Genomic DNA, 20213 nt, shown 5'->3' with positions numbered 1-20213 from the left:
GGCCCACCCCCACCCCTACCCCTGGTCAGCCTTGACTCCCAGTTATAAAGCTGGTAATCCTTCCCCATTTTTCAGGCCCTCGCACGGGAGCAGGGGGAGCCGGGTGGCGGTCGGAACAGGCTGGACGCTAATCCCCGCGCCAGACGCACTGTCAGCCAGCGGCAGTTTATCTTGAGACACTCAAATTGCGACACGATTCGGTGTTGTTTTATCGGAGCTGCCCTGTCCCGGCGAGGGCCGCCGTGGCGGCTCGGCCGGGAGCCGGAACAAAGCTGCGTCACCAACGGCGCCCGGCCCCGAAGCGGAGACAGACGCAGGCCATGCCCCAGTGACTGCTGGGACTTATCGGAACCGGCAGATTAAAAAAAAAAAAAAGAAGACATGACTATTACAATGACCCATTATCATCTGAAAACCATGACATGATCAAACACGCTGAGAATTACTGTGAGCCACGTCCTTCTGGTTGCCTGGTCTAGAATCCTCCTGAACAGAGCCCTTACCACAGAAACAATTATTAATTCATGTCAGGCTGTTTGTTTACTGCTAAGTTTACTGCTCTCTGTGTGTTCTGGATAATACTGCAGCGCGCAGACTGCTAGGGGTCGGGTTGCTCTTCAAAAGGGTTTTCGCTTTAGCCTGCATCCCCTGCCGGCACGGAGGGAAAGAAATTCAGCTGCAATATCAAACCCAGATAAAAAAGCCCCTGCGACAGCACAGCACGGCAGAGCGGGGAAACATGACGAAACGCGGGGCAGAAATCACGCCGCTCCGCTGCTCCCTTTCACTTGAGCTCCGGGGAAACGATCCTCAGACTCCGGCACTGATCATTTCATGCATGCCTCCAGACAAAGTGGGAGCGCTTTGACAAATGGCTTCAAACGGTGATTGATAACCTGTTCAGCATTCGCGGCGCACGGTCCGGCCTCCACCTGGTACGGCTTGGCTGTGATAGCCGTGAGCCTGTCAGGCTTTAGCTGCGGCGTTTTAGAGCGCGACCGTCTCTGACAACAGGACGACAAGTCCTCTCAACAGGATCCCCCCGCCACGGCACTCCGTATCTGTCTCCGTCACAGTCCTGTATTGAGTTTGCTTAAATAATGGCTTTCATAAGGCACGTACTGCAGGGATGGTGAGACCGCAACCTAAATAATGGGATAGAAGCAGCAGCAGCTACTATTCTATTACAGTAATACATCACAAGGGGGAATCCCTGTGAACCAATGAGAACCACTTCTAACTAGGAATCGACCAATGGGAAGCATTACTGCACAAACGCTGGAACAGTTTCTTTTCTTACGGAGAATACTGGCTTCACACCTAGCAACCACATAATAGGAGACAGATGTTGTTTTCTTTTTTATTTCTGGGGTATAGATTGATTGACTGAACAACCAAACAGTGAAATTTTTCAGTATGCATACACATTCTGGAAAGTAAACTGAGATTTAAATTTAAATGTAAATAGAGATTTAAGATTTCAGCACTGCAAATAAATATATCAGAAGGGGGGGGGGGGGGGGCAGAGGTTCAGTTGTGTCATACGTACAGCATACCAGTACAAGAGCTGTGCAGTATGGCTGGGCAATTCATCGCAACGATAATTACTGAATGCAATAACAGTCGTTGCCACCATGTGGTGTATAGCCTTTCTTTTTGTCTTTTTCTCTTTAACTACACCTGATGCGTTAGTAAACAACCACACTTCAGAGGCCGCGTGAAATGTCTCTGGGAAAAAAACGTTACCACTGTTATGTGACAAAAACGCATCACGTGATCACACGGAAGCTGTACGCCCTTGGTGGAGATTGGCCGTCTTATCAACAGCCATTACAGATGTTTCTTTTTTTCTTTCTTTCCCGGAAACATTTGACGCAGCATTTTTAGCTTGGTTGTTCACTAACCGCTTCAGGTATAATTAAAAAGAAAAAGATGAAAGGAAAGGTAATGCATCATACGGTGGCTACCACCGTTATTGTGTTTGATAATTATCGTCTCGGACACATCGGCCATCCCTACAGTGCAGTGAAAAAAGTAACAACAAATTTCCTGGAGGCTTGACAGCTAATTACCCATTAATTGCAGACATTATACAGAGCTAACAAACAAGGCCATAAAATATTAGTGCAATTAAATCCTTCTGTAATCCTTTGGTTACAAAACATGCACACTCAATTCACTCCTACAGTGTAAGAGTAATTTTATTAATCAGGGGAATGGGCTTACTGTACGATTCTCCTGTGAGTCGCTCTGGATAAAAGCATTTGCTAAACAAATGCAATGTGACCGTCTAACACAGGTGTGTTCATATTCGGGATGCCCTCACACAAATTGTCATAGCTTATTCAGAACTCTCTCCAGGGCTATCATTAATAAAAAAAGATGAGCAAATTACCATTATTGATGTTTAAAAATCAATCTATGGCATCTACGACCAAAGCTGCATGACACTACAGCCAACCTGTCTGATGTCACTACACCCTCAGAAATGCCAGATTGGAGTCTGCAGTCCTCCTCCATGCTGAGAAAGCCCCAGCATCGTCTTCAGAAGGCCTGCTGGCGTGATTAATGGAAAGGAGCGCACGCGGGTCGTCTGGCTCCTTCTGCGCTGCGAGACAAAGGCGACCCTGTCAGGCCCCGCATACCCATCCACTGAACGCTTCGGCGTCCCAGACTCGGAACGGGACGGGATCAGGCCCGGCTGGAGCTTCCCTCCCCCCTCCCCCCCCCCCCCCAGCAGGGGCTGGAGCAGCAGCCGGAGGCACCCCAATGTTCCAGAAAGAGCGTTCAGTTCCTGCAGTGTGGTTACCCTTACGCTCGAAAACAAGACCGCCAGCCTTCCTCACACAGACCAATCCCACACACGATCAGTCATATGCATTATACTACAACCAAGACCAAAGCTCATCCCCAAGTGGAACAAACCGCCATTCTCTTATCCGTGCCATTCAGTAATTACACAAGCGTTTACCAATTTATCAGGTGTTTTTATGTGCAATTAATGCAGCGGTCCCTCGTGCTTTAAGTTGGCGTGTCTGCCTCTTTCAATATCATCCAAAACGTAATTATGTTTGTGGGTCCGAGAGCGTTAGGAAACGGGAAGGCATGACCGCCTGGGGAGGGAAAGAATGCATCACATTAATGAAGCCATACATCTTCTCACGGACAGCTTCTCCTATGGAGGGTCCATGCCCTACATATTCTAAGATCCGCATATATCCACTGCATATCTGAGTCACACACATTACGGAGATAATGAGCTCAAATAGATGTTTCTAGTCTCTATGGGTTTCCCCCCCACTCTAGAAGCATCACGAGCACAGAAATGTAATTCCAGCCAATCAACTTCCTTTCTTTAGCCGTTTTAAAATTCAAGCACCCAGTCACATCAATTTTCAGACACACGGCTTTCCCCCTCCTTGCACACAGCAACCGACGAGCCCACAAACATCATAAATGTAACCAGCCAGATAAGTTCTGATGTGGCATCCATCAACATATCGCAATTCCATTTAATAATGCAAATCGGTTTTCCAAAAAGGGGACCTCAGACATCACGGCTCTTGGGGATTGCAGAAAAAACCGGAATAAATCAAGAGCCTTAATCATACAGTGATCACAGACAGCCCGGCTGCTGATGACTCGCTGATAGCCGTCTGCCATGAACAAAGAGCACTTATCCCTGGGAAAATACTGCTCGGTTCAAATGAATCCATAATGGACGACTATTTAAATTTCTCCCTCCGTCTGTCTCCACACACAGCTGCTCGCAGACAACCAGTGCTTCCTAAAAGCCGCTGCGCACAAGGAAAACAATTCCCATTTCCCCCCCCCCCCCCGATTTTTATATATCAATTCAGTCTGCAAACAAATCTCTCATTTACATTAACTTGTAATATCTAGGAATTGATTTAACTGATTAAAGAAAAAAAAATCGACACACGATTTATAACAATGTTATATACGATGTGGTGAAAAGAAACAGCTCTCCGTTTGATCAGTCTTAGCCTGTACGCTGAAGTCTGCTTTCCAAGCTTTTCCTGTTCCCTGAAGACATGTCCGTCCTACTCTTCCAATTACAAAGACATCCATTTCACAGAGAGCCAGGGTATGAAAGCAGGACCCCATGCTGATGGAGGTTTCAGCACAGCTGGAAAACAAGCCAGCAAAGAGGTACAGCACATCTCCCATCCCACGCGCTCTAAGCCCTATGCAGCTAACATCATCCTCCAGATTAAGACCTGCTCCACTCTCCTGTGACACACCACTTCACCTCTGCCTTGCAAAACAGAATGACCACCTTCATGCTGAAGAAATTCATAATGACACACTTGTGCAGTTACAGTGGAATGGTAGCCACATACCTCAAAGGCACAGTATATGATCAGAGGTTTTGGAGGTTTGATCAAATTTCACCATCGTGCAACTGAAGAAAAGTGAATAATAAACAAAGGATATAAATAGGGTGGCAGTGTAGTATAATGGGTAGGGACTGGTTTTGTAACCTAAAAGGTCACAGGTTCAATTCCCAGGTAGGACACTGCCGTTGTAAGCAAGGAACCTAACCTCCATTGCTTCAGTGTATATCCAGATGTATAACTGGATACAATGTAAATGCTATGAAAAAACGTTGTGGAAGTTGCTCTGGATAAGAGCGTCCGCTAAAACACCGTACTGAAATATAAAGGTCATTTATTTGTTTAAATCAGCAAAGACAACATTGTCAGAGGGTGAAGGAGTTGGCATGAACCGTACTGGCCCAAGGCTTTCTGTCCAGACTAGCTTACAATGTAAAGATAAAGCAGGTTTGCATTCTGGCAATGCAACATTCCCCAGAACCCTAAATATGAAACATTTGGAGGTATCAGGGCCTGGCTCTTGCCTCAAGCCCTGTGGCTCGGTACCGGAACATTCTTCCCCTTCGCAACTGCCAATCAAAAGGCATGCAAATGCAGCCTCACGCTGACCCCTTCCCTTCCCTTCTGGAGTCCTGAGGGCTAATGAGATCGAAGAGAGGCGGAGCCAATGTGCAACTTGAAGAGACTTGGACAGAACTCTGGTCCACACAAAAGCCCCAGTCAATATTCATTACTGCTGCGCGTGGCAGCCAGGCGATGCGCTGGTTCCCCAAAAAGTTTGCACATACATGCTCCAAGCTCAGCCCTTACATCACCTTCCTCAAAACATAAAACAGTCGCACTGAAATTTGGTAAGTAGACCCACAGGTCCTGCTCACTGTGCCATTTGTCATTCAGCTCTATTTGCCAAAGGCTCATCCTTGTTTATTTTGAAAAGCTTCAGCTGAATGTATACCGATCAAACCCATATAAAGATCTGCGTCAGAGACTGAAGTCTAAAGGTCTGAAATTCTTTACCCATGTAATTATATTTTAAGTTCCACCTTCATCATTGGCCTAAATAAACATCAAAAGAGAAGTAGAACATGAGACTCTTTTACCACTGTAAAGGCCTAAGGCCTATACTAGCAGCTTGGGCCATGGCCAAGCAAACAGGTCTGATCAGCTCAAACCTGTACATCTATGTGTCTCAGTTGAGCTGTACTATGGTTCTCATAGAGAGAGATGCAACTAGAACGTGCATGTGTTTACTCTGTACTATAAGGACTGTATCAAAATGTACACAATCTATTATCAACTACAGAAGTAATGTTTTTACGTGGGTGCACTACAGGCTGAAATGTTAGGTTGAGGGAAAATAATGCCTGTAACTTTTTTGTGAAACATTTTAGATTTAAAAAATAAATGAATGATGCAGACATGCGTTAGAATTGGCTGATAATTTGTCTTACTCATTCTCTGTCAGAGTTGTCCAGAAAATGTGCATCATTCCACACACACACATAAAAATCTATTTACACTACAATTAATTCACAAAGCATATTCCATTTACACATTTTGTTAACTACCACAAGTAGGAGGGCTGCCCATCTCACAATCAATAAAGCAGTTACTGAACGATCCCAATTCCAGTTCATTTTGGAGACCTCTAATTAAGTCTCAAATGATTTGGGCAATTCTGTAATTCCCACAAATCTATCATCCCTTTCCCCTTTGCAGGCACAGAGCACAGGCCTTGCCCTGGCTCCCACACAGAGGGCGACCCATGCTGCTGTCAGGGTGGATCCTAACCCAGCTTAGCAATACATTTATTTCGGTTCCAGGCACCAGCCATGGAATGGCAGATCTTCAGCGGCTGAAATGCTTCCCTGGGAACATGCTTCTGAGCTGTAGCTTGGGCACCACCCTCTGACCAACTCTTTCCCACCACGTAAGACAACACACTGGCAGGCAAAGAAGGCACCCAGTTTAGCTGGCTTTTCTCTTTCAGGCCGGTAGGAATTCATCGAGAGATTCAACCATTCTGCCAAAGCCGAAAATTTAAATGAAACTGGCTTAACAATCATATTTTCTAATTTCTTTTAAATTTGCAATCCAAAACAAATATATTTTCAACATGCTCAAAATCACAAATGATCAAATGCCCCGCCCCCCACCAGAAAAAAACAAGCCCAGATAAAAGCTATAAAACGAGCTAGAAAAAGCTGAAAAGAACATGGATTTATGCAGACCTTTGGTTTCCTCAGCAACATAGTTTATCATCTGACTAGTGTATAAACCCCTCTCAAAGTTGAACATTTGAAATCCATTGTGAATGTTGCACATGTTTAGGCCTGTACCCCGTTGAGCTACACATTAAGTGTCTTCTTGTCCATGTAAGCCTGACATGTCGACCGCGGTTTGAAAAGAAGCAGGAGTGACATCACATGCTTCAGGAGAGAGCAAATGCTTGTCTGCACTCAACAGGGTTTGTGATGAGTGTTGCATTGTGAGCATGATTAGACATTCCTAACTGGGAGAAGTAGGGAAAAAAATCAATTAAAGAACAAAATAATTGGCAGCCAGTGTAGGGGTTAAGACAGGAGTACCAGGTGTTCCCTTTTTGTTTCCATTAATAGTCTAGAGGCCAAAAAATGGATTAGGGTATAGGCATAGACGTGAAGAAAGAGCATTTCAATAGTCTACCCATAGGTACACATATGGATTTTTCTGTCTTAAAATGACAAAAAACATCTATTAATAAATATATTTCCTAAATGGTAGGAGCACACCTGGGATGTTTTTCTAATATCTTTCTGAAAACGCAGTTTTAAACTAAAGATAACTCAAAATGTTTCACCTCAGACTTTACCCTGGGGATTAAGGTACCCAAACTTTCATGAATAACATCTGACATTCAATTTTTATATCTCTGAGGCATTCAGGAAGAACTTATTCTACTCAAGCCAGACAGACAAGTAAAGCTGCACATAATTTACATCAAAGTAGAAAGAAACGCACCTTTTCTAGATAATCTGGACAGGGACGGTGGAGGAAACATACAAAGAACTGACTACTAGAGAGATAAGAACTCAACCACCACAGTACATTTCTAGCAAAATCCAAGGTTTTTAGCAACTGATTAGGATAAACATGAGCAACACGCGCTGATCATTTAATCAAAAATGCTTTAAAGGAAAACGGACAGCAGTTACCCTGAAAGACTAGGCCTGAACCCCAAAATGTCAGAGATTGGCTAAATGCATATAGGCAGGTAATGGGAAATATATCAGAGCAAATAATCATAAAGGTTGGGCCGATTATAGGCTGAGTTATCCAAATAGCTGGCAATTTGAGTAGAAATCAGATCCATTTAAAAAAATTTTTATTATGTTCTCTCTCAGAAAAATCAATATAGAGAACAGCATTCCCTAAAGCTTTAGCATCAAGTGAACAAACTGACAAGCTGACAAATGCATCACAGTTTCAGCCCATCCACCATTATCAAGCTGAATGACGCTAATTTCCAAGTTTTACCAAGTTCAGACTCAAGTCATACCCGAGAAGGGGATCTGATTCATTATTATCCATCTTATCAATAAAAAAGTCCCCCAAAGCACACATATCTCACAGAACGGTATACATATAAATTGTACATGCACATTCAAATTTCAAGAGGGATTTGCTTATGACCAATCATGCTGAATAGGGCCAGGTCATTAATATATTCACATACAAGTGAGGGGAGCTGTGGTGGACATAGCATAGTGGGAAAGAACTGAACGGCTGTTGTCACTACACTATAGTGGCAGTTTAATACACACTCCTTAGGTATTGTGATCACACGTGTCTGTCGCTGGATGTGGTACATTCAGAGTTGTCCAGAACGCCTCCAACAACAATCAATGAAACCATGTACCAAGAAACACATTAGACTGCTTTCATGCCATTGTTCAGCCAACATCCCAGTTTATTTCTATATGTAGTTTGGGGAGTGGGGGTGGGGTGCTGCCAAACTATCTGAAGATGGGTATTTTGATTTGGTATGAAAAGGTCATAGGATTTCTAAAGCCTACCTGCAAATTCACACAAAAAAAGTTCATCCAAGCCAAAATTTCTCAACAAGTTAAAAAAGTAAATAAATAAATAAATTTAAGCTTAGAATAATGTAAATTTGTCAATGTTCCTATTAATCAAGTAAAGCTTGTTAATTATCCTCATTAGTAGTGTCCCCAACAATACTAATCTGACTAATATGTCTAGATGACCACCATTAATACCAAAAACAGACAGAACTAACTTCACAAGATAGCCACAATATACAATTCTCTAACCAATCTACTGAAGAAAAATCCAAACCATTATATTGTACCAAGATGCCCTACTTTTTGCCAGACACGATTCCCAAGGAGGCCAGCTTATTGGTCACTACAGCCTGGCTCAGAACTCAGTACACAGAGCTCAGTGTGAGGAAGTCATTTCAGTGGCATGATTCAGCAAATAAAGACTGAAAAACAGCTCTGCCAAATTGAAGTGAACCCTCTCAGTGTCTCCGGTTTAACTCCAGCTGTGACCAGCTCTTAAATGACAGAGGACAGGACTTTGAGATCCATGCCTCTATTCGCCTAATTCACAGAATGATGTCACTTCTTCCTGGAGGGAGATCCAGAGCATCAGGTGTCCTCCAGAAATAGCAGTGGCAGACGAGGGAGACTGATGCTAATCGCAAGTACAAACCTGACACCACCTGAATGCCTTAACGGCATTCTCGCCATGGAAACACACATGTAAAACATACTTTTGCTTAACAGATTTGTTTATTTGTGAGCATGACATGTTGCCAGTACTGGATTAATACTGAGGCAACCTTAAAGAAGAGGCTTGTGAGTACAGGATGTGTGTGTGTGTGTGTGTGTACCTCTTAGTTTATAAATGAGTGAGTGAGTCTGTATCTCTCTGCATACTGTGAATGAGTGAGTCCCTATCTCTCTCCATGCTGTGAATGAGTGAGTCCCTATCTCTCTCCATGCTGTGAATGAGTGAGTCCCTATCTCTCTCCATGCAGTGAATGAGTGAGTCCCTATCTCTCTCCATGCAGTGAATGAGTGAGTCCCTATCTCTGTCCATGCTGTGAATGAGTGAGTCCCTATCTCTCTCCATGCTGTGAATGAGTGAGTCCCTATCTCTCTCCATGCTGTGAATGAGTGAGTCCCTATCTCTCTCCATGCTGTGGATGAGTGAGTTCCTATCTCTCTCCATGCTGTGAATGAGTGAGTCGTTATCTCTCTCCTTGCTGAGGAGAGGTCAGGTAGACTTACTTGCTACTCCAGAGGCAAGCCCGTACAGTAGCCCTCCTCCCTCAGATTGGGGTTCAAATATGTGGGTGACTGGGGGCGGGCACTTCTCCTGTCTGATGAAGTTGTAAAGCAGGGTCTTAACCAATCGGCTGGTGAGGGCCAAACTGTGAACAGGAACACAAAACCAGTGTTAACACCACAAAGCCCCTTTTTTAACAATGTGCAGGGATGGACAGAGCATGTAAAAGGAGGACTGCTACGTACGTCACACTATTTGTGGACTACTTGCTTTATGCAAAATTAAAGTAAAAATAAAATAAGGAAGACGTCTTCTGTTCTTCCTTCAATACACTGAGGCTATTCTGAAGTTAGGGAGACTGAAGAATTATAAAAGTATTATAGATATTATAAAAGTAGGCCCAATCCCACAATACTGTTCACACAGATTTTTAGTTTTGATTATTCTTTCAGAAACTATTTAGAGATTTGAAGTTACACAATAACAAGAAACAGGAACATCTGATCGGTGTAAAAGAAAAGAGCTGCACAATACATGCGTTCATTTTTTTTTTAAACTTGTGGAAAAACCGTTAACTGCAAACTAGCTTCCTAAGAAAATAAACAGCAGGCTTTCGTTTGTTTATCATTTGAATATACACGCAACAGCAAAAATGCTATTGTAACTGAAAGGAAGGCGGGTTCACTAAGAGGACATGCCCTTAGCCCGTGTCGATGAGGCCTTCCAGCATGCCCTTGGTAGCCTTTCACCAGGCTGCAGACGCTTCCATCGATGCGCTCGCAACAAAACGTTGCCGTAACATTGCGCCGACGCAGCGCGGCTGCTCCTCTGCCAGGGAGGCGCTGGGGACCGCTGCGCGTTCGCCGTTCTGGTGCCGTCTGCAGTCTAATTCTGCCAGCCGGGGCCTAGAGCCCAGACCTATCAGGGAGGCAGGCGCCGGGGCCGTCAGGACGACTCGGCGCGACACCCATCAGAGAAGGTGGGAACATTACGCGGGACACCGTCTGGACAGATATAGTCGTCCCCCCCCCCCCCACCCTCCCCTCCCCGGATGTAGCGTTTGACAAACCCAAAAAACCCTACACTCTCCTCCGGAATTCCTCAGTGCCATTCAGTACTTTTATAAAGGGGAAAAATAACACAGAACATTTACTGCAAAGGTCAGTACATTGAGCACGTGGTAAAAGGGGCGTTCAGGCTAAAGTCACCCACGGTTCTCCATTAACTGCAGACTCACTCACCATCTCCCGTGCATCAGGTGCTTGTAGACAAGCCCCTCCCTCAGGATCTCCTTGCGGAGGAGCTGGTAGGACAGGAGGACGAGGAGCGAGGTGACAGCCTCAAACAGTATGCTGTAGGTGATGTCCCTAGAGAGACAGAAGCAGCAGTTACCACATAAATCACCAGGAAGCTCCCAAACTGGGGGTCGTGTGCGGGATAGAGGCTAACCTCTCAGTGCATGTACAAAACTGTGCTACCTGCTCTCAAGTGAAATACACACTAATCAAGCTATGAACTGTAATAATTTGTGTATTGAAATATGCACTTAAATTCTAAACTTCTTTCAGTCCACATTTTTATGTTTATTGTTAAGCGGTAGGGTGCACTGCATAACGTGCAATAATTCATTCCGTGGTTTATGGGTTTGGAAATTTTTGTTGAAACCAGCGAGAAAGCATACCCCAGATACTGAGTTGCAAAGTTACACCAGCGATTTCGTACATGTGGACAAATGATTCCGCATGCATTTTCTCAATGTTGTCCCAGTACTCTTAATGCCCCTGCCCCAAACAACAGGACAAGGAAGACGGCCTGAACATTGCTCAATCCTGCCTAAAGGAAAGGACACAGGCTGCTGTGCTACAAACGTATAGAAATAATGATAGTTTCGAGCTTCTCTGAATGCTATCAGCACCCACTTGCGTGTTCAGTCCAATTGTATTTTATTTGTACAGGAAAACAGGGGGTCCGAGCCTGAACCCCACAAAAACAACGGAAAAAAACAAGTGCCCAGTGGGAAGAGAAATACTTGGACGAATGCTAATACAGGCTGCTAAAGGGTCGGTTCTTGCAGAGAATACCTGGGAGGCAACAATAAAGCTGGAAAACATTGAGACTACTTGACTATGGCGCGAGTGTCCAGTTCATTCAGTTCACCATGGGTCACTGGGGACACAAGCAGCAGCGCTGGTATGGGAGGAATGCACTCCTGTTGGCTATTTGGGAACACAGTGTGCAACAGCCACAACAAATGAAGATGAAATAGACCCGTTCCACTGTCTGCAGAGGTGGAGGAAACAAAGGAAAAGGGATTTACTGGGACTTCCTTCCATTTGGTCTTCCAATTCAACACTGTAATAAAAGTGCTATCAGGCACTTCAACAGAATCTCAAATACATCATAGATTAAAAAAAAAAAATCTAATGAACCATGGGAGCTTGAGGCAAGGGAAAACAGAAATTTGGAAATTTACACTTTCTATATGGTCAAAAAATAGGAACATAGGAACGACACACCAAACTGCTCAAAGACCAGTACCCAGGTGAGACATGCAAGCACGCACACATGCACAAACTGACACAAACAGACGGAATCGGACAGTTATAAAGAATAAAGAAATACGTTTTTAAACTATCAATTATAGTTCATAATCCAAATCTCAGCTTTGCGCTCCGTAGCAGTAGGCTTACAGGTGTAATACCATCATCAGTTTGCAAAGCGTTCGCTTCCAGTAACAATCCCTTTTCATACTGTTACCACGAGGCTAATCCCCTTTCCCTTTCAGAAACGTGCAGAGACCTCGGGCTCCCGGTCTGAGTCACGAGCGCTCCCCTCAGACGCGCTCCATTGTTCGCTCCTTCCTGTTCCGCTCGGCGGCTCTGCGTCCATTTGTGCGCCCGGCGCTGCCTCCTTTCGCTTTCTAGCACGCGCTGCTATTTTTACCGCGGTCCCTCGCTCTTTCTTGTGCGGGCCCAGCTGCTAAAGCTGCCGCGGCAGTAATGCTTCGCTTTCTGCGAAACAGGGGCTCCGGGCTTCCTCTTGGCTCAGTCCACTTTCCCTGAGCACCACTGTGCCGGTCATTATACTAGCACACCAACGCGAACCCATTCTTTGACTTCGCCAGTTAGCTTTAAAATGAACGGAGCACAAATAGTTTCTCACTTGACCCACTCTTAAAGAGTTCACTCAGTGACTTTATTTTTAATGGGCATCTTTGCTTTACTGTAACAGTTTACAAAAGTGAACAAAGGACACAACTTCCTTGTTTTGTTTGCTGGTTTTTTGGCAACCCGCAGCACTGGCCCGCAGGTTTCCACTTCCAGGAGCCTCCCGGGGTTATCGCCCCCCACGCGGGAGCGACGTCCGGCGGGCCGCGCTGATGTCATTCCCAGCACCGCCAGCTCCGGCCCCTGCGTATCGCTGGCCCAGAGAACGTACAGGATGCGGCCTCCCATTCGGGTGCTTCCTAAGTACCGCGGCCAGGGGTGAACAGGATGCTGGGAAAAAAAGTCTGCACTCCTTGTCCCTATTTGACAGGCTGTAGGGATGAGGGAGGTGGGAACAAGCTCTTAAGACGCCAAAGCGCAACCTTACATACACTTCATTCAGACAGATCCACTGCTGATTTACTGTGAAGACAACTCTCAAATCACTCTTAATGACAGAATCTTCACAGACACAATCCATTTGAGTAATATTACATGTGACTCCACTATATGGAATGTTCGTGGATATCATATGGATTATAAATTTTGTATTATATTCACGATGTGGGGTTTTGGATGAAAACTCAAGGGGGAAAGTGACCACGTTGCATGACAATTTCTGTAACTGAAGCACAGTTTATGTTGATTTTGAAAAAATGTATTAAATTCTTACATTTTATTGTTTCCATGGAAACACAAGTCCAGCAACTAAAACTTAAAAACGAATTCTTCCATTCAGGCTTTGTTACGTCTCATTTAACTTTTGCAATACAACTGTAGAACAACAAACTGAAAACCAGTGGCACAGAAATGCACTCTAAAAGGCTGATAAAAGAAATCTTTTACCCAGTCGTACTTAATGGACTGAATCTATTTACAGTGCTTGTGATCATCGGCAACATTTCCTTTGAAGAAGTGACTGCCATTTCTTCATAATCACTGTAACATCGCTCAATTCTGCTGTCAGCAGAAACGTTTAAATCAGGGACCGTGGAACTGGTTTCTGAAGAGGTCCATGCTGCCGCTTCAGATGAAACGTCATCACCAGCACAGCAGCAGAGAACCTGTTAGATCTGCATTTCTAAACAGCACGTCTGGGCCGTAAAAGGGACTGCCAGAGGGGCCATAAGATGATAGAGAACATTATTTAAAAATACAGAATCCTCCAGCCACAAAATTCAGGACAGGAATAAATATTTGCCTACATAAATAATGTGCAGCACTTCATATCTATAAAATAATGGTCTAACCTAATATTATAAAATAGATAGTTCCACTGAGAATATTCCATAATACACAACAGGTAAATCAAACACCCGTACGCAGTTTTAAGACCATAGCACACTAGGCAAACATTAATTGTAAGTAACCCATGTCGCATCACAAAGTGAACTTACCAAAGGTGCAAATGTTTCAAAGTAAAAAGCTATAGTCAGGCATCACTGAAGAGCAGGAAATCAAAGAGATGCGTTCTGCAGACAACGAACAGTGCAACACTTCCTGACATTTTCATATTGTTTACCGCAGCTAGCTACCATTTTTGTCTTTAGTAGGTTGTTAACTTTGCTTGTTTTAAATTTATTTCCTTAGACATACCATACCTTAAAAATGCATTCACTCTGCACAATTTCTTTTCTTCTTTGTGTTAGTTAATTTCTCAAAGTATGTGGATCTTTACTGCTTCAATCACAGTGATGAAAAATAATTTTAATATTTAAAAATTACAGGATGCTTGGGGCTGATTGGATTAAAATTTAAATAATAAGATTTTGGTCTTTCACTCCAGAAACTGCAAGACACCTTTGATCTATTCAGCCAGATTGTCCAAGCTCTTATTTTGATTTCCAGTGCACGTACATAGGCTCTTATTTTGATTTCCAGTGCACGTAGGTAGGCTCTTATTTTGATTTCCAGTGCACATAGGTGAGCTCTTATTTTGATTTCCAGTGTATGTAGGTGAGCTCTTATTTTGATTTCCAGTGCACGTAGGTAGGTTCTTATTTTGATTTCCAGTGCACGTAGGTAGGAAACCGGGGTAACAACAATAAAGCAGGAATGTGAGGAAACTCGGAGGTCCACAACAATGGGCCGAGCCTGGGCCCTGTAGATCTTTATACAACCGAACTGATACTGAAGCCAGGAGGAAATAACAGCCAGAGAGAGCTTAAATAATAATCTTAAAATGTCTCCCACTCAGAAATCATTCTGTTGCCCAAGAAAAAATGTCAACCCTAAAAAAACCTTAAGAGCATATTCCTGTCCTTCAACTCCCCAACCTACTCTCAATCTTCTTTTAAAAACACTTAGCACTGGTCCTGCCTCTCTTAAATGGACCTAGAAGCCGAACAATCAGATTGACCTGGTCATTAAAGGCAGCAGGTGACACGACTTCAATGAAATCCACAGCTTTAATGTGGACATGGTGCCCGGCAAGCGCTCGTTCTAACCACCAAACATCCATAGCTCTCTCGCCCGTCGAAGGCAGGACACAACACAAGGACATCGGGAGCTCATCTGACAGACGCATGCATCACGCGCTCCATTTACACACGCGAGTGTCGGAAAAGTAATCTCCACCATACGACGGTGCTCAAGAGGGGCTGCGCTGGGGGAAATGTAGCGCGCACGCCACGCCGGACTGTAAGGAGACGCACCGGAACATCAGTCCTCACTAATGACCCAGCACAGGGGAGCCGGATCCTTCTCTGAGCAAAGCTGAGAAAAAGCAACCCTGAAACAGACTTTCGGAGAGCAGACAAGCCGGCCACCTCCACAGCGTCTGGCAGAGAATCGATACCGTAGATGAATCACGCGGAGCTGCCATTTTCAAAAGGAGAGGCAAGCGTCTGATACTCCCCGTGTCCTGTTTTATGGGGAGAAAGACAGGGGAACACCCCCGATTATGACATCATGTCATGGTGTCTCCTCAGGGCCAGTTCCCTCCATGCGTCGGGATTGGGTTAAACACCAGGCCACTACAAATGCTTATAATGAGACAAGCAGGCAGATCTGCATTGTAGGTTGGGTCAAGGATTGCAGCAATTCACCAGTGAACAGTCAAAGGGCAAGCCTCCCAAGCGCTGTTCAGGACAAGCCTTTTCAAGGAAATAGACCAGCATCCTTGTACTGGACGCACACAGCTGGTATCAGTCTTCTAGTATGAATTTCTCAAAAAGAGCTTTGGTTATTTGGCTTAAGGAAGAATCCTCTAACTCCGATTCACCTCTGGCCCAAACCTGAATGGCTATATCGCTGTATCAGGATCAGTCAGAGTCATCTGAGTCACTGATAATGTCCTTTGATTCAGAATAAAATAATGCTGTCGATTTCTGTCATCTTTTCAAACTAAAGGTATAATAGTGTAGCCGTTTGTGTTCACCCTATTACAGCATGCATCAAAGAAGCAATATTCTGGCATGACTTTGGGTGTTTCCATCAGGAGTGATCAATTTGCCAAATCTGAAGTCATACTAACAACAATTTCAGCCTAATTTAATGAAAAACCTTTAGACTAAAAAAATGGCCTAATATCTTTTGGGGACGCTGTTATGTGGTGCTTAACCTTTACAACCCCAAAAGAACATTTAGGTCTACTGTTAACACGCCATATCAACATCAGTACATTGATTGTTTGCTTTTCAGTGTGGACTACCATGAGATTCTGTAAATTTGTAAAGTATACTGTAGAAGGAAAAAGGTTGGGAAACACTGAAACAGACCATGAGGCCACCTCAGTGTGCTATGACACACTCAAGCATTGAAAAAGAATTACTAATCGGATTTCAGTTATTGCCAGTGGCTTATCAAATGTATTGCAATACTGCAGTGCAACAGCCCTATGACAAAAAAAATGCAAATGGGGAAAACAATGGCTTCCGTTCATTTTTCACAAGTCAATACATTTGCATGTTGTCACTGTCGACCAACTTGGCATTATTTTAAGCCCATAAGAGGATAACGTACAGTGTGCATTTGTCATTTCCACATTCATGCACGATAATTGCATTGCTGCCCACCTGCATGTGCCCGTGTTCAGAGATTTATGGGTGCAATATAAAACTAGCATGAATGATACGGCAAGAAAGAAAATGTAGCCGCATCCTAATTTATAATCTAGGTTCACACCATCATGTAAATATGAGCTGCTGCGGAGGAGAATGCCAGACACAGCACTGTCATTAATATAAAGTGAGCTCATTGAGGGGGATGAAGGTTTCGCTGGCTGCCTACTGTATGCACTGCTCTGTTAGCAACAGTCTATCCTAATCCATCAGGGGTTTATTGCAGCCGCTTGGTATAATCAACCCAGAAGCTAAAATATGGGGAAGGGCCTCCTTAGTCATCACTGAGTGCACAATAGGATTACCTATCAGTGAACAGACATCCCAGAAGATGAAGCAACCCAGTTTTGCACTTTTTTTTTTTTTTGGGGGGGGGGGGGGGGGGGTCCACAACAGGTTGTCAAAATGAGGAGCTTGGTCGAACAAAGTCAAGATCCAGAAGTCACGATTTATAGCGAAAACTGTATTGCCTTCAGTTCAAAGGACAAGGCCTGACTCCACCTTAAGAGTTAGACAGCAGAGAGGTGCATCCAGACCTGTGCACGGGTGTCCCTCAGCCAGACCTGGACAGTGAGCGCGCACAGATAAAACGGAGCCCTGGACGGGCGTGGGAGGACAAAGCGAGCGGCGGGCAGGGGCGAGGGGGGCAGAGAATGCCTTTGAAATGGACACCGGTGATGGGCCCGATCCAGGCTGACTCACCGAGCCGGGCGCCACGGCGACCGACAGAGCCACCGGGGTGGCGAGACGGGCCCATTCAGAGCGGGGAAGGGGAGAGGCCGCGCGCGGTTCCGCTCCGGACCCCGGCGGCTTTCATTCTCCCCCGTCCCAGCCCCAGCGTGGGCCCACCGGCTGCCTAATCCGGGGAGCCTTCTCCCCTTACAGCGCTGCCTCTCCCCTTGAACCCCGTCCCGCCAGCAGATGGTAGACGATTCCCCCTTTGCAATGGGAAGCCCCGCTCCTTTCAGCACCTCTCTCTGTACCTCTGCCAGGAAGCTATATCTGATAGGCGGCGATGAGAGCGGGCGGAGCGGAGGGGGGGGAATAAAGAGGCGGGCGCACACGCTGAGACGTCTGAAGCTAGGGTGTAAATGACAGCCTGCGCGACGGACAAAGTCTACCTCCTGGGTTTCACACAAGAGGGGCGCTTTCTGGCAAATGCACTGCACTGCACTCTCTGCCTTTGACTGCTTTTGTCTCGCGGCGAACAAAAAAAACAACAAAAAAAAAGCCAGATCGTTTTACACGTCTCCGGTCGGGGCGTGAAGAGAAACGGAGCCGAACAGACACTGTGCCGGTATAAAATGATATATATGATATATAATGGACCAATAATCTCTGTGCACATTAAACTTTAACTTTAACACAAAGATGGGAGAGCCCTTCAGGTATTACCCCAGACCTGCTTCTTTGCCTGTGATCATGCTGGGCTCTGCCACAGTGGTGTAGCAGGCAGATCTCTCCAGGTGTCCAGGCTCTCAGGCCAGACCGGCCCTTTCATCTCACCTGCAGCACCCATTAAATTCAGCAAGCGTGGTGCGGCAGGCTCAGAGGGCGTTCAGACCGAGGTGGAGCTCTGCCCACCTGCCCCCCGCCCCCGCTGCCCCCCCGGGGTATACTCACAGCAGGGGCACCTCCACGATCAGATGCACCAGGTTGCAGATCACCTCCTCCAGAAGGTCTTCGGCCCCGGACTCTGCGGGGGAAAGAAAGCGTCGGCTCGTTATCTCTCCGCTTCGCTTCGTCTTTCAATTAGCGAATGGAGGCGGCCCCGGGAGCACAAAGACCACCTTGTGCCCGGACCGGGCCTGACGGGCGCTGCGGCAGGGCTCGGCCTTCAAAGCAAAGCCAAACACATGAAAAGGGCACCGGGCACAGACAAAGGCAAACCTCTTTCAAACTCCGCCATTTTGCGCCGCCAAGTCGGGAGAAATGGAGCCAGTGGTCTGAAGAAGAACAGGTACCTTTGAACCAAAGTTCTTTTAATTAAACGCACCTTGAAATCCAGCAGCAAACATCAGTGAACCTATACCCTTAAATATATATCAATTTCAAATAACCCAAAAGTGCAACATTTCAAGTAATGCGGAATAAGTATCCCTCTTTTATGGTCGGATTTTTCTCACAGTTCTGGAGGTGTTTTGGAAAGTATCGGTTTCTTGCAAAAACTCAAGTAGCCTTAGTCACCAGAGTAAAAAAAAAAAAAATCTCAAATTCTGGTTTTCCTCAGTACAACCGAAAAAAATAAACTTTCCCAGAGAATTCTCCCGTCTTTGGGCCAAGGGAGCAGGGGGAAAACACTGCAGCGCAAAGACAGGCTGTGGGCTTCAACGTCCATCCCATCTACTGCAATTTCCAACTCAGCGTGCTTCCGATAGCCCCTCGCTTCCATGACCGGCAGACTGAATGAGACTATTATATACTGTCTTCATCTACTTATTCCACATTTTTTCCCTTTTTTTTTTTTTCATTTAACTGCTCACTTATTAGGGAGGAATGGTTGTGGGGTGGGGGGGGGGGGGGGGGCAGGATGGGGAATGAAAGAAATGTGGGAGCCCCAGATCTAAAGTCTGAAGTACTTCTAGATCCTTCCAAAAGCTAAAATGCTGCATACTCCCATACTGCTCATCTCCATTGCTAAGGAGTGACCAGGAGGAAACTCCCAGTGAGTATGACTCAGACTGCCAGTAGCCTGTGAGGCTAAAGCTATTTCTTAAATACAAGCCATTGATGATTTCCCCCATTATTACACCCCAGGCACAGGAATGCAATATTAATCATTTAGAGGCAGCTGGACAAACTCAGCAGCTCTGTCTCTGACATGCGCGAGTCTACAAACTTAAAACATTTACAGGCAGGAAACTGCACACATGGATGCTTGTAGTTGCAAACATGGGCCAGTCAAGGACATAAAATATCCAAAGTATCCAACTATCAAATATTTGTAGCCTTAATGCAAAGCAAGTCTCACTTTATATGACTTATTTATAGAGGTAAGGGAGCCAAACCAACATTTAATTCCCCCTGTTCAACAACAGTATCAAACAAATTACTTGTGAGGCCAAACGATTGCAAAAGCTAGCATGATTCTATCAATTCTGACAAGCTGTACAAAAACAATTACAGTTCAGTTGCAGAAAACAATTAGCAAGCTGTCTTTTTATGCTCCACAGATATAAGGTAATAGAATCAGTCTGTGTGACACAGGCCACTAATTAACCTTGCCTGTTTTGATATTACATTTTCAGAGATATTTACTTAAAATGCGAATTTGGGACTCCAATGAATCATTA

At 45.0% G+C, this 20213-nt stretch overlaps 1 protein-coding gene across 3 annotated transcripts in view; it reads right to left on the bottom strand.

Moving 5' to 3' along the window:
• dym (dymeclin) overlaps positions 1-20213 on the bottom strand; it is a 94596-nt gene that overhangs the window by 64469 nt on the left and 9914 nt on the right. For all 3 annotated transcript variants that reach the window (XM_035391109.1, XM_035391112.1, XM_035391111.1), the window contains exons 6-8: positions 18544-18616; positions 10895-11020; positions 9656-9798 (exon numbers count right to left, since the gene is read on the bottom strand). In XM_035391109.1, coding sequence (XP_035247000.1) covers positions 9656-9798; positions 10895-11020; positions 18544-18616 — 342 coding nt within the window. The remainder of the gene's footprint in view (positions 1-9655; positions 9799-10894; positions 11021-18543; positions 18617-20213) is intronic.

The sequence above is a fragment of the Anguilla anguilla genome, chromosome 14 (genome assembly GCF_013347855.1).
Source record: "Anguilla anguilla isolate fAngAng1 chromosome 14, fAngAng1.pri, whole genome shotgun sequence".
NCBI classification, from domain to species: domain Eukaryota; kingdom Metazoa; phylum Chordata; class Actinopteri; order Anguilliformes; family Anguillidae; genus Anguilla; species Anguilla anguilla.
The sequence above is the reverse complement of the archived record's forward strand: the minus strand, read 5'-3'. Positions and strand labels throughout refer to the sequence as shown.